Source organism: Anabrus simplex, chromosome X (assembly GCF_040414725.1).
Source record: "Anabrus simplex isolate iqAnaSimp1 chromosome X, ASM4041472v1, whole genome shotgun sequence".
NCBI classification, from domain to species: Eukaryota; Metazoa; Arthropoda; class Insecta; order Orthoptera; family Tettigoniidae; genus Anabrus; species Anabrus simplex.
The window spans coordinates 222,217,252-222,230,107 of NC_090279.1; the positions used below are offsets into that span (position 1 = coordinate 222,217,252).

At 43.0% G+C, this 12,856-nt stretch overlaps 1 protein-coding gene across 5 annotated transcripts in view; it reads left to right on the plus strand.

The window, feature by feature from the left end:
• Nucleotides 1–282: 282 nt before the first annotated feature.
• Nucleotides 283–12,856, plus strand: part of holn1 (CD2 antigen cytoplasmic tail-binding protein 2 homolog holn1) — a 42,593-nt gene continuing 30,019 nt past the window's right edge. Inside the window, exons 1-4 of one of the 5 annotated variants that reach the window (XM_067159290.2) lie at nucleotides 283–298; nucleotides 1,401–1,550; nucleotides 2,840–3,006; nucleotides 6,137–6,284. In XM_067159290.2, the coding sequence (XP_067015391.1) occupies nucleotides 1,409–1,550; nucleotides 2,840–3,006; nucleotides 6,137–6,284 (457 nt within the window). In that variant the 5' untranslated portion in view covers nucleotides 283–298; nucleotides 1,401–1,408. Of the gene's footprint in view, nucleotides 299–1,021; nucleotides 1,062–1,105; nucleotides 1,204–1,400; nucleotides 1,551–2,839; nucleotides 3,007–6,136; nucleotides 6,285–12,856 lie in introns of those variants that run through there. The other 4 variants (XM_067159286.2, XM_067159287.2, XM_067159288.2 and 1 more) reach the window with 4 other exon arrangements.

The window sequence follows — 12,856 nt, forward strand, 5'->3', positions numbered from 1 at the left end:
TCTCGTGCTTGCCTGATATATTAAACACGTATTTCATTTTCATAAAGGCATTATAACATACACAACTCACCACTGAATCTTTGAATGACACCTCAACGGATTCATAAAATGGCACACAGTAGAAGGCACACATTTTTAAACGCCCGCGTTGATTCACAGCCATCTGGATCTACGTCCGCTCTTAATACCGGCTTGTGGACGACGTAGCTGGGATCACAGCCGATTAGATCTACGCTACGTTTGAGTTTCATAGTGCATCACATCAAGTCGACCGTGGCTATTTCTTAAAAAATCACAGGTAGGAAGAGGAAGCACAACTGGGCAACCATCCCCTATTAATACTAATCAGAGGGAAAAAATGCAAGGTCAGACAATTGGAAAAATGAAGGAATCGGCCCCAAAAAAAGACAAGGGTCAGGAAGGACGTGAAAATGAATGACTCCATAGGATTCACAAACGTAATACCGTCGCGGTCGGCAAAGAACAAGAACTGACCAAGGGAGGTCGAATAGGATAGATGAAAGCGATAAGCCTGGCACAAGTAAGTAGAAACAATGCCAGGACTCAGTTAATGGTCTCACTGTTGCCAATTCGCGCTTCCCAGTTAATAGCCTATGGTGCCCCTTTTAGTCTCCACATACGACAGGTACGGGATACCGTAGATATTATTCTATTACCCCCACCCACAAGGGAAGAAAACCTACAGATTACGAGGTGATGCATGACCTGTGTCACGAATCCTCTCGGCTATTACTCTTGGTTCTTTAGATCGGGTTCTGATAGTTCCTTACGTAAGCTGAGTGGACCTCAAACTAACCCTCAGGTCCAGGTAAATGTTACGAACGTGGTAGGGAATCGAACTCGGGGCTTTCGAGTGAGAGCTGTCACGCTACCATGGGACCGGTTATAATATTTTTGTAATATCATCAGATCCGCTTCTGCCGTACCCTTACACTGAAACATCTGTAAATTACCATTGTGGTAAGTCTCCAGAATTGTCGGGTCTTGCCGAGACAATTATCGACAATCTGAGACGATGGCAGATCAAAGAAGAAATACAAGTTATGTATCCTTTCTGTTTATATTCTATACTCTTATCTTTGATATTGGATTTTGGTGTCATGTCGCTTTCACGTCTTGACGTTGAGGTTATTGGGAAATTTTTTATTGGATCTTCGAAATAGACAGAGCTGTTTACTTAGAGTAATTGTTATTTTAAACTGTTGGTAACATACATTTAGTGTCATGATCAGAGTTTTATAGATCTTCATGTTGGCATTTTGTTTATATTGTGTAAACATTTCTCCTAACCTCTCTGTATTGGATTTCTTGGTTGTCAAATATTCTTGAGTCTCGCTCTGAAACTGATGAAAATGTTCATCCACATTTTATTTTGATAGCAGGCGCAATGTCGGTGAACGATTTGGAAGAAGACTGGCTCGCCGAGCCAGCCAAAGTTACGGTTGACAAAAAGAATTCCCTGGATTCAGACGAAGAAGACGATGGAGAGGGAAAGAATTACGAAATAATGGCAGATGACGACATTGAAGGTATAGTGTTACATTTTACTCTTAAATGTATGTTCGAAAATGCTTTTTGCTTTATTCTCTCTAGACTTTAGACTAGTGTTAAAGATAGCATATCTATATGGATGTCATCTGTTATTTTTTAGTTTCAGTGGATATTTACTAGCCTAACTGTTTTTCATATATACTAACCGTAATGTGTATTGACTGTAATTTGGAGTGAGAATGAAGCATTACTCTGTTCAGGCATATTGCACAGGATTCTCCTTGGAAGTGTATAATTCTGTTTTGATGTATAAGAGTTGGGTAGAAGCTCGGTAATAGTCCTGTACTAGTATGGAGAAAGTGTGCTATAACAAACATGAAAGATGATGTTATCTTTGTTTCACTCACCGTTGTCACTTCCCTTAGTTGTGAGAGGACAAAGCTACCAGCTGTTGGAAGAAATCGCCAAGACAAGGGGGAAGATGTGTGCATGTTAATTTTTTTTTACTATTTGTTTAAATGTTGCACTGACACAGACTCGTCTTACGGCGACGATGGGATAGGAAGGGGCTAAGACTGAGAAGGAATCGGTAGTGGCCATAGTAAGGTACAGCCCCAGCATTTGGCTGGTATGAAAAGAGGAAATAACGGAAAGTTACTGTTGACTGAAAGAATTCTCTGGATTAAAACGAAGAGGACGATAGGGAGAGAAAGAATTGTGAAATAATGGCTGACAACGATGTTGAAGGTATGGTCTTCACAGTTGCCGACAGTGGAATTTGAACTTGCCATTGATTTAGGAGCTTTTATTTTGCCATAGTTGGTAATGACATCAAACTAGGTTTTGAATTATGGGAACGACGCCCTTTTGCATAATTTCAGCCAATTGGAGCGTTCCTTCACCTGGCTACTTTGGAATATGTGATGTTTTACTTGTTAGGGTGGGCTGGTAGCACACCACGGTAAGAGTACTCTTAAATTGGGACCATTAATGTTATGAAAGGACTACACCATACGCTCAGGCACACTAAGTGAGGGGCAGCACAGTAGCTGTCAGCTTGCATTCGGAAGATAGTTGGTTTGAACCCCACAGTCGGCAGCACTGAAGATGATTTTCTGTGGTTTCCCATTTTCACATCAGGCTGTAACTTCATTAAAGCCAGGTCTGCTTCCATCCCACTGCTGGCCCTTTCCTGTCGCATCATCACCATGAGACTTGTCTGTGTTGCTGAGTGGTGCAGTATCCTGTATAGAGAGAAAAGACAGAATTTCCTGCTGAGTCCCAGTTCTTGTCAGATCCTGACGAGCTCTTTCTGTTACGAGCGCAGGGCAGGAGGAAGGAGCCGCAGGCTTTGACGGAGAGGTGCAGATCACTCCGTTCAACATGAAGGAGGAGCTACAAGAAGGTCACTTCGACACCGAGGGTAACTACCACTGGAAAAAGGAAGGCAAAGTGATCAAAGACAACTGGCTGGAGAACATAGACTGGGTGAAGGTTCGTTCACTGCTACACTGTCTCCCTGGCAGAAGTAGTCACATTTGTGATGTTAGCATGTAAAAGATCTCTGATGACAAAATGCATTAAAACTGTGTCATCTAGTGGGCCAATGTTATGAATTTCATTTTTGGTTCTGTATTGATTTAAGATTACATATAATTTAATTAACAAAGCTTTATTCCAGCTACTCAGTACTTTACAATAATTGCAATGCGTATGTATACATTACAATGTGTTGTTAAGGTACTAGTTTCGACACTGTGTGGGTCATCATCAGCCTAAATGAGGTACACTCTTATTCGCCAATATCTCAGAACAATATTTTGTTAATAAGATGATAAAATGAGCTATATGTGATAATGTGCATATAAAATGGTGAAATGCATGAAATGTTAGGTGAGATAAAATTGTATCGTGGTACTGATCAATAAATAGTGAATTGTCCAAGTTTACGAATTCAGTGAGACTATAAATATAGTACCACATCGATTTTTACAATAATGGTTGTAACATTACATTTTACATATCCATTAAAATTGCATAATGATAAAAGTATAAAATGTCGGTCTGAATATAAAGTCCAGATGCTTCTAGTGAAGTCTAGCGTTCAATTACATCTTCTGTCAAAATATTGAATGTTTGTTGTGTACACACATTGGCCCAGAGGCTGCACACTAGCGGTCAAGCCGCGCAAGCTTCTTTTGGTTCCATCTTGGATTGGGAATTTCACCTCTCATCATATGCAGAACTCCTTATACTCTAAGAAGTCGCTTATATTCAGCCTGCATGCATTTTCTGAATCATAAAACACTGGACTTTAAGCAAGACAGATACCCTCTGTGAACGCTAGACTTCACTAGAAGCATCTGGACTTTATATTCAGACCGGCATTTTATACTTTTATCATTATGCAATTTTAATGGATATGTAAAATATAATGTTACAAGCATTATTGTAAAAATCGATGTGGTACTATATTTATAGTCTCACTGCAATATGTAAACTTGGACAATTCACTATTTATTGATCATTGCCACGATACAATTTTATCTCACCTAACATTTCATGCATTTCACCATTTTATATGCACATTATCACATATAGCTCATTTTATCATCTTATTAACAAAATATTGTTCTGGGATATTGGCGAATAAGAGTGTACCTCATTTAGGCTGATGATGACCCACACAGTGTCGAAACTAGTCCCTTAACAACACATTGTAATGTCTACATAGGGATTATTGTAAGGTATTGAGTAGGTAGAATAAAACTTTGTTAATTAAATTATATGTGGCCTAGGGGAAAATGGAAAGTCAAAATTGACAAGCAGACAGCCAGATGGCATCAACTTAATGTGTCTGCACATGTTAGCCGAGACCATACAATTATTATTATCATCAATAAATACTTCATTCCTATCATAGAAACATGCTCATAAAGAAAACATGGAACAATTGTGATGTTCATTGCACTGTTTGTAACTGTGAGACGTATGGATTTTCTGTTTGCATTATTTTAGATTAAAAAACACAAGTACGAGCAATGTCAGGTTACTGTTATTTTGGTGGCTGTTATTGTTCATTCTGCAGTAGCAGAATGTCATGTGAGAACGGGGGAAGAAGAAGCCTTTCTCTCAAATCATTTCATTTCATGAAATTTATTACACGTAATGTCATTTCAGTGTGTTGTACGTATTCTGTACAGATGGGAGGATAGGACACACATTACGTTCTATTTCGTTGTCTTTATACGGCCATAGGACGCTTTGCTATGTTTCTCGGCTGGGGTCGTGACTGCATTACTTGTAATATTGTAACTTACGCACTATATTTTGTGCAGCAGTCATGTTATAGTTTTGTGAGATGCCTCTGAACGTGCACGCTCTGTCAGCCAAGGCTTCTGCTGATCACCTGTGGTGTCGAGAGTTTGAGTCTCAGTAGGATAAAATATTTTTGGTCCTACACTAATGTATATTGCGAGTGACGTAACTTCCTTTGTTTTATTGTGCCATTATTGACACTGAGTGGGCTTATTTGTGGTCCTGAAAAGGGCTGTTGGGTGGTCCTCTGCTGCCGTTCTGCATGACCTCTTCCAAACGTGTTGCCATAGAATTGATTAGGGCGGAAGCATGTATTGTCGTCATCTGCCATCTTGTCTCAGGCTCCACTACATTCCAGACAGCATGTTCGTATTTGGCGTGGGGTCATGCAGGACTCCACCATTACTGTCTTTGTCTCAGCCGACACGTTCTCGATACGTTTCATGTCTGCCTCACAAAGAGGCCAGTCCATAAGCTCCACCTGACCTTGCAAACCATTACTGAACTAATCACGACGTGCGCATCGGGGACACGTCCTGCTGAAAATGTATAGCACTGGCAGGGTGATGCACCCGCATGGAGGGAATCGTGGTATTCTCTAAAATATTCGCACATTGCCTGGCAGTGTGATGTTGCTCAATTCTGTGCAACATTCCTATCCCGTGACAGCTCATCCAACCCCAACAGATACAGGGCCAGAGTGCTGATGCTCGGCCACGTATGCTGGGTTGTGTTGGGTGCGCAAAAGGGCGAAATGTGTACTGACCCAACATTCGCTGAGGAAAACGTGCTCTCATTGGAGAATGCGACTTTCGCCTAATCACATTGTCCTCGGAAAACACAAGGCATTACACCCTCTTCTCAGGAGTGAGCTTTTGTTTCTTATCTACTCGCCACGATTGTAATCCTGCTCGTTCAGGGATCCTCGAGCTGATGGGAAAGCACTGAGCATTCATGAACGGAGTCAAATGAGCCTCAAAAATCGAGCGATTGTCTTGTTTCTGGTTCGAGACTCCCCACCCTCACGAACCCCAGCGAGCATGTCACTTTACACCTCTCGATATCGCAAAAAGTCTTGTGCAACGTGTTGCCGTACCGTCGTCCAGCCTCTGTAGCATTAGGTTTTCTTGTTCACCAAGACCAGCTGTGTGTCATAGTTGTCAGCAGAGTGAAAAAAGAAATCCCAAGCAGATGGTAGACGTGTCCATGGCGCTTCACGAACAGCAGGCGTAACGCACCCATTAGTCTGCCTGCTATGTACTAGATACTGTATGTATCAGACTACAGTTCCACTTTCTGTTCACAGATAAAGCAGCGTGATGAGGACGCACAGAATGAGGACAGCGACGAGGAATCCAGTCCAGCATCGCCGTTTGACCACATCCCTGTGTATCGTCAGATGTTGGAACTGATGAAACCTGGAGAGTCTGTTTCCAAGTCATTACGTCGGCTTGGTACGTTCTTTTTTTGAAATGTAGAATACGATTTTCTCTGATATCACAGATCAGAATCAGGGACACCCAAGTTACATTGTTCACACTCGCATGCATGGGAGCACTATTGCTACCAGACCCTCTTTTGCCTGTTATTGTGATAATCCCATTTTCTGGTCAGATTTAAATCTTACATAGGCATTCGGTACAAAACTGTCCTCACCACCGGCATAAATAATAATATACAATTCCATTTTCTCTTGAAACAAATTCAGCCAGGCCCTGCAGTGATTTGTCACTCCATTTCCTTACACTCTTTACGTAATCTATTCATTTGCTTTATTTCTGTTATTCATTGCCTTCATCCACTAGAATCCTAGAATGCAAAGTATTTTATGGAATGTGTTCATACTTGCTTCAAAATTTATTGTACTGTAATTTAGCATGAATTTTCTTTAAAGTGGGTATCCTCATGGCAAATGACTTGCCCATTAAAATTGCCTGAAGTTCCTAGATCTTCTAGGAGTTTCCTACACAGGTGTAAAAAGTGATCAGGATTTGCCTGCATTGACAATTTGCAATTCACTCTCAGTTCGCCAGACGGAAGTAAACGATACACCAGTTGCTTTGGAAGCTTGTTCAGTGCATGTTGAGCTTTGAGGGATTTAAAAAAAAAAAAAAAAAAAAAAGGGGGGGGGGGGCTTTGCATCAGTCTGACATAGGTAGGTCTTATGGCGACGATGGGACAAGAAACTGCTAGGAATGGGAAGGAAGTGGCCGTGGCCTTAATTAAGGTACAACTCCAGCCTGGTGTGAGAACAGGAAACCATGGAAAATCATCTTGAGCGCTGCTGACAGTGGGGTTTGAACCCACTATATTCCGAATGCAATCTCGCAGCTGCATGCCCCTACCCACACGGCCAACTCGTTCGGTTTTCGAGGGATCACGAAGCACGGACATTAACAACCACTGAACGGGTTTGGGTGTGAAGAAATTAGTTTGTACTTGTGGCATCTTCAGATGAGAATGTGTTCCCACAGAGTAATACTGGCTTAGTGCTTCTCCTCTGCTTGTACGAGCTCTACATCCATTCAACTTCCTAAACATTCAAAATAAGATTTTTCATATTTAAATAAAGAGACAACCATTTATTTTGTCTAATTACTACAGCTGATGTCACAAGTAGCTTCATTCCACTAACATCCAAGAATAGTAATCTTTATGTAAAAATAACAGAGTCACGGACAAAGCATTCCTTAAGAAACATTAAGATTAATAATTATATTAATTTGTGCAAAAAAATTATCATTGCCAACGCTCAACTGATGCAATAATACCAATATAAATGGTCCGTTATTGGACATTATAAATTTTCCAGCTAGCTCATTCTTGGTTGCCAGCGTTTCGCCCTCGTGTGCTAGGGTGGGCTCATCAGTTGGTACCTAGCACACCTACCAATACGCTGGCTAGTGCATACCGTGGAGGCCACTGCGCAGGCCGACTGGAGCCACCGGCAGTGCCAATGCACTAAGAGACTGTCTCATCACTAAAAATTGATGCCTGCTTGGCCATCAGATGATATAGATGTTGATTCCCATAGGGAATCTGAAATATTTGTCCTGAATGAGCAAATTTATAATACCAATATAAATGGTCCGTTATTGGACATTATAAATTTTCCAGCTAGCTCATTCTTGGTTGCCAGCGTTTCGCCCTCGTGTGCTAGGGTGGGCTCATCAGTTGGTACCTAGCACACCTACCAATACGCTGGCTAGTGCATACCGTGGAGGCCACTGCGCAGGCCAACTGGAGCCACCGGCAGTGCCAATGCACTAAGAGACTGTCTCATCACTAAAAATTGATGCCTGCTTGGCCATCAGATGATATAGATGTTGATTCCCATAGGGAATCTGAAATATTTGTCCTGAATGAGCAAATTTATAATACCAATATAAATGGTCCTTTATTGGACATTATAAATTTTCCAGCTAGCTCATTCTTGGTTGCCAGCGTTTCGCCCTCGTGTGCTAGGGTGGGCTCATCAGTTGGTACCTAGCACACCTACCAATACGCTGGCTGGTGCATACCGTGGACGCCACTGTGCAGGCCAACTGGAGCCACCGGCAGTGCCAATGCACTAAGAGACGGTCTCATCACTAAAAATTGATGCCTGCTTGGCCATCAGATGATATAGATGTTGATTCCCATAGGGAATCTGAAATATTTGTCCTGAATGAGCAAATTTATAATACCAATATAAATGGTCCGTTATTGGACATTATAAATTTTCCAGCTAGCTCATTCTTGGTTGCCAGCGTTTCGCCCTCGTGTGCTAGGGTGGGCTCATCAGTTGGTACCTAGCACACCTACCAATACGCTGGCTGCTGCATACCGTTGACGCCACTGCGCAGGCCAACTGGAGCCACCGGCAGTGCCAATGCACTAAGAGACGGTCTCATCACTAAAAATTGATGCCTGCTTGGCCATCAGATGATATAGATGTTGATTCCCATAGGGAATCTGAAATATTTGTCCTGAATGAGCAAATTTATAATACCAATATAAATGGTCCGTTATTGGACGTTATAAATTTTCCAGCTAGCTCATTCTTGGTTGCCAGCGTTTCGCCCTCGTGTGCTAGGGTGAGCTCATCAGTTGGTACCTAGCACACCTACCAATACACTGGCTAGTGCATACCGTGGAGGCCACTGCGCAGGCCAACTGGAGCCACCGGCAGTGCCAATGCACTAAGAGACTGTCTCATCACTAAAAATTGATGCCTGCTTGGCCATCAGATGATATAGATGTAGATTCCCATAGGGAATCTGAAATATTTGTCCTGAATGAGCAAATTTATAATACCAATATAAATGGTCCGTTATTGGACATTATAAATTTTCCAGCTAGCTCATTCTTGGTTGCCAGGGTTTCGCCCTCGTGTGCTAGGGTGGGCTCATCAGTTGGTACCTAGCACACCTACCAATACGCTGGCTAGTGCATACCGTGGAGGCCACTGCGCAGGCCAACTGGAGCCACCGGCAGTGCCAATGCACTAAGAGACTGTCTCATCACTAAAAATTGATGCCTGCTTGGCCATCAGATGATATAGATGTTGATTCCCATAGGGAATCTGAAATATTTGTCCTGAATGAGCAAATTTATAATACCAATATAAATGGTCCGTTATTGGACATTATAAATTTTCCAGCTAGCTCATTCTTGGTTGCCAGCGTTTCGCCCTCGTGTGCTAGGGTGGGCTCATCAGTTGGTACCTAGCACACCTACCAATACGCTGGCTAGTGCATACCGTGGAGGCCACTGCGCAGGCCAACTGGAGCCACCGGCAGTGCCAATGCACTAAGAGACTGTCTCATCACTAAAAATTGATGCCTGCCTGGCCATCAGATGATATAGATGTTGATTCCCATAGGGAATCTGAAATATTTGTCCTGAATGAGCAAATTAATAATACCAATATAAATGGTCCGTTATTGGACATTATAAATTTTCCAGCTAGCTCATTCTTGGTTGCCAGCGTTTCGCCCTCGTGTGCTAGGGTGGGCTCATCAGTTGGTACCTAGCACACCTACCAATACGCTGGCTGGTGCATACCATGGAGGCCACTGCGCAGGCCAACTGGAGCCACCGGCAGTGCCAATGCACTAAGAGACTGTCTCATCACTAAAAATTGATGCCTGCTTGGCCATCAGATGATATAGATGTTGATTCCCATAGGGAATCTGAAATATTTGTCCTGAATGAGCAAATTTATAATACCATTATAAATGGTCCGTTATTGGACATTATAAATTTTCCAGCTAGCTCATTCTTGGTTGCCAGCGTTTCGCCCACGTGTGCTAGGGTGGGCTCATCAGTTGGTACCTAGCACACCCACCAATACGCTGACTAGTGCATACCGTGGAGGCCACTGCGTAGGCTAACTGGAGCCAAAGGCAGTGCCAATGCACTAAGAGACTGTCTCATCACTAAAAATTGATGCCTGCTTGGCCATCAGATGATATAGATGTTGATTCCCATAGGGAATCTGAAATATTTGTCCTGAATGATCAAATTTATAATACCAATATAAAGGGTCCGTTATTGGACATTATAAATTTTCCAGCTAGCTCATTCTTGGTTGCCAGGGTTTCGCCCTCGTGTGCTAGGGTGGGCTCATCAGTTGGTACCTAGCACACCTACCAATACGCTGGCTAGTGCATACCGTGGAGGCCACTGCGCAGGCCAACTGGAGCCACCGGCAGTGCCAATGCACTAAGAGACTGTCTCATCACTAAAAATTGATGCCTGCTTGGCCATCAGATGATATAGATGTTGATTCCCATAGGGAATCTGAAATATTTGTCCTGAATGAGCAAATTTATAATACCAATATAAATGGTCCGTTATTGGACATTATAAATTTTCCAGCTAGCTCATTCTTGGTTGCCAGCGTTTCGCTCTCGTGTGCTAGGGTGGGCTCATCAGTTGGTACCTAGCACACCTACCAATACGCTGGCTAGTGCATACCGTGGAGGCCACTGCGCAGGCCAACTGGAGCCACCGGCAGTGCCAATGCACTAAGAGACTGTCTCATCACTAAAAATTGATGCCTGCTTGGCCATCAGATGATATAGATGTAGATTCCCATAGGGAATCTGAAATATTTGTCCTGAATGAGCAAATTTATAATACCAATATAAATGGTCCGTTATTGGGCATTAAAAATTTTCCAGCTAGCTCATTCTTGGTTGCCAGCGTTTCGCCCTCGTGTGCTAGGGTGAGCTCATCAGTTGGTACCTAGCACACCTACCAATACGCTGGCTAGTGCATACCGTGGAGGCCACTGCGCAGGCCAACTGGAGCCACCGGCAGTGCCAATGCACTAAGAGACTGTCTCATCACTAAAAATTGATGCCTGCTTGGCCATCAGATGATATAGATGTTGATTCCCATAGGGAATCTGAAATATTTGTCCTGAATGAGCAAATTTATAATACCAATATAAATGGTCCGTTATTGGACATTATAAATTTTCCAGCTAGCTAATTCTTGGTTGCCAGCGTTTCGCCCTCGTGTGCTAGGGTGGGCTCATCAGTTGGTACCTAGCACACCCACCAATACGCTGACTAGTGCATACCGTGGAGGCCACTGCGTAGGCTAACTGGAGCAAAAGGCAGTGCCAATGCACTAAGAGACTGTCTCATCACTAAAAATTGATGCCTGCTTGGCCATCAGATGATATAGATGTTGATTCCCATAGGGAATCTGAAATATTTGTCCTGAATGAGCAAATTTATAATACCAATATAAAGGGTCCGTTATTGGACATTATAAATTTTCCAGCTAGCTCATTCTTGGTTGCCAGGGTTTCGCCCTCGTGTGCTAGGGTGGGCTCATCAGTTGGTACCTAGCACACCTACCAATACGCTGGCTAGTGCATACCGTGGAGGCCACTGCGCAGGCCAACTGGAGCCACCGGCAGTGCCAATGCACTAAGAGACTGTCTCATCACTAAAAATTGATGCCTGCTTGGCCATCAGATGATATAGATGTTGATTCCCATAGGGAATCTGAAATATTTGTCCTGAATGAGCAAATTTATAATACCAATATAAATGGTCCGTTATTGGACATTATAAATTTTCCAGCTAGCTCATTCTTGGTTGCCAGCGTTTCGCTCTCGTGTGCTAGGGTGGGCTCATCAGTTGGTACCTAGCACACCTACCAATACGCTGGCTAGTGCATACCGTGGAGGCCACTGCGCAGGCCAACTGGAGCCACCGGCAGTGCCAATGCACTAAGAGACTGTCTCATCACTAAAAATTGATGCCTGCTTGGCCATCAGATGATATAGATGTTGATTCCCATAGGGAATCTGAAATATTTGTCCTGAATGAGCAAATTTATAATACCAAAATAAATGGTCCGTTATTGGACATTATAAATTTTCCAGCTAGCTCATTCTTGGTTGCCAGCGTTTCGCCCTCGTGTGCTAGGGTGGGCTCGTCAGTTGGTACCTAGCACACCTACCAATACGCTGGCTAGTGCATACCGTGGAGGCCACTGCGCAGGCCAACTGGAGCCACCGGCAGTGCCAATGCACTAAGAGACTGTCTCATCACTAAAAATTGATGCCTGCTTGGCCATCAGATGATATAGATGTTGATTCCCATAGGGAATCTGAAATATTTGTCCTGAATGAGCAAATTTATAATACCAATATAAATGGTCCGTTATTGGACATTATAAATTTTCCAGCTAGCTAATTCTTGGTTGCCAGCGTTTCGCCCTCGTGTGCTAGGGTGGGCTCATCAGTTGGTACCTAGCACACCCACCAATACGCTGACTAGTGCATACCGTGGAGGCCACTGCGTAGGCTAACTGGAGCCAAAGGCAGTGCCAATGCACTAAGAGACTGTCTCATCACTAAAAATTGATGCCTGCTTGGCCATCAGATGATATAGATGTTGATTCCCATAGGGAATCTGAAATATTTGTCCTGAATGAGCAAATTTATAATACCAATATAAAGGGTCCGTTATTGGACATTATAAATTTTCCAGCTAGCTCATTCTTGGTTGCCAGGGTTTCG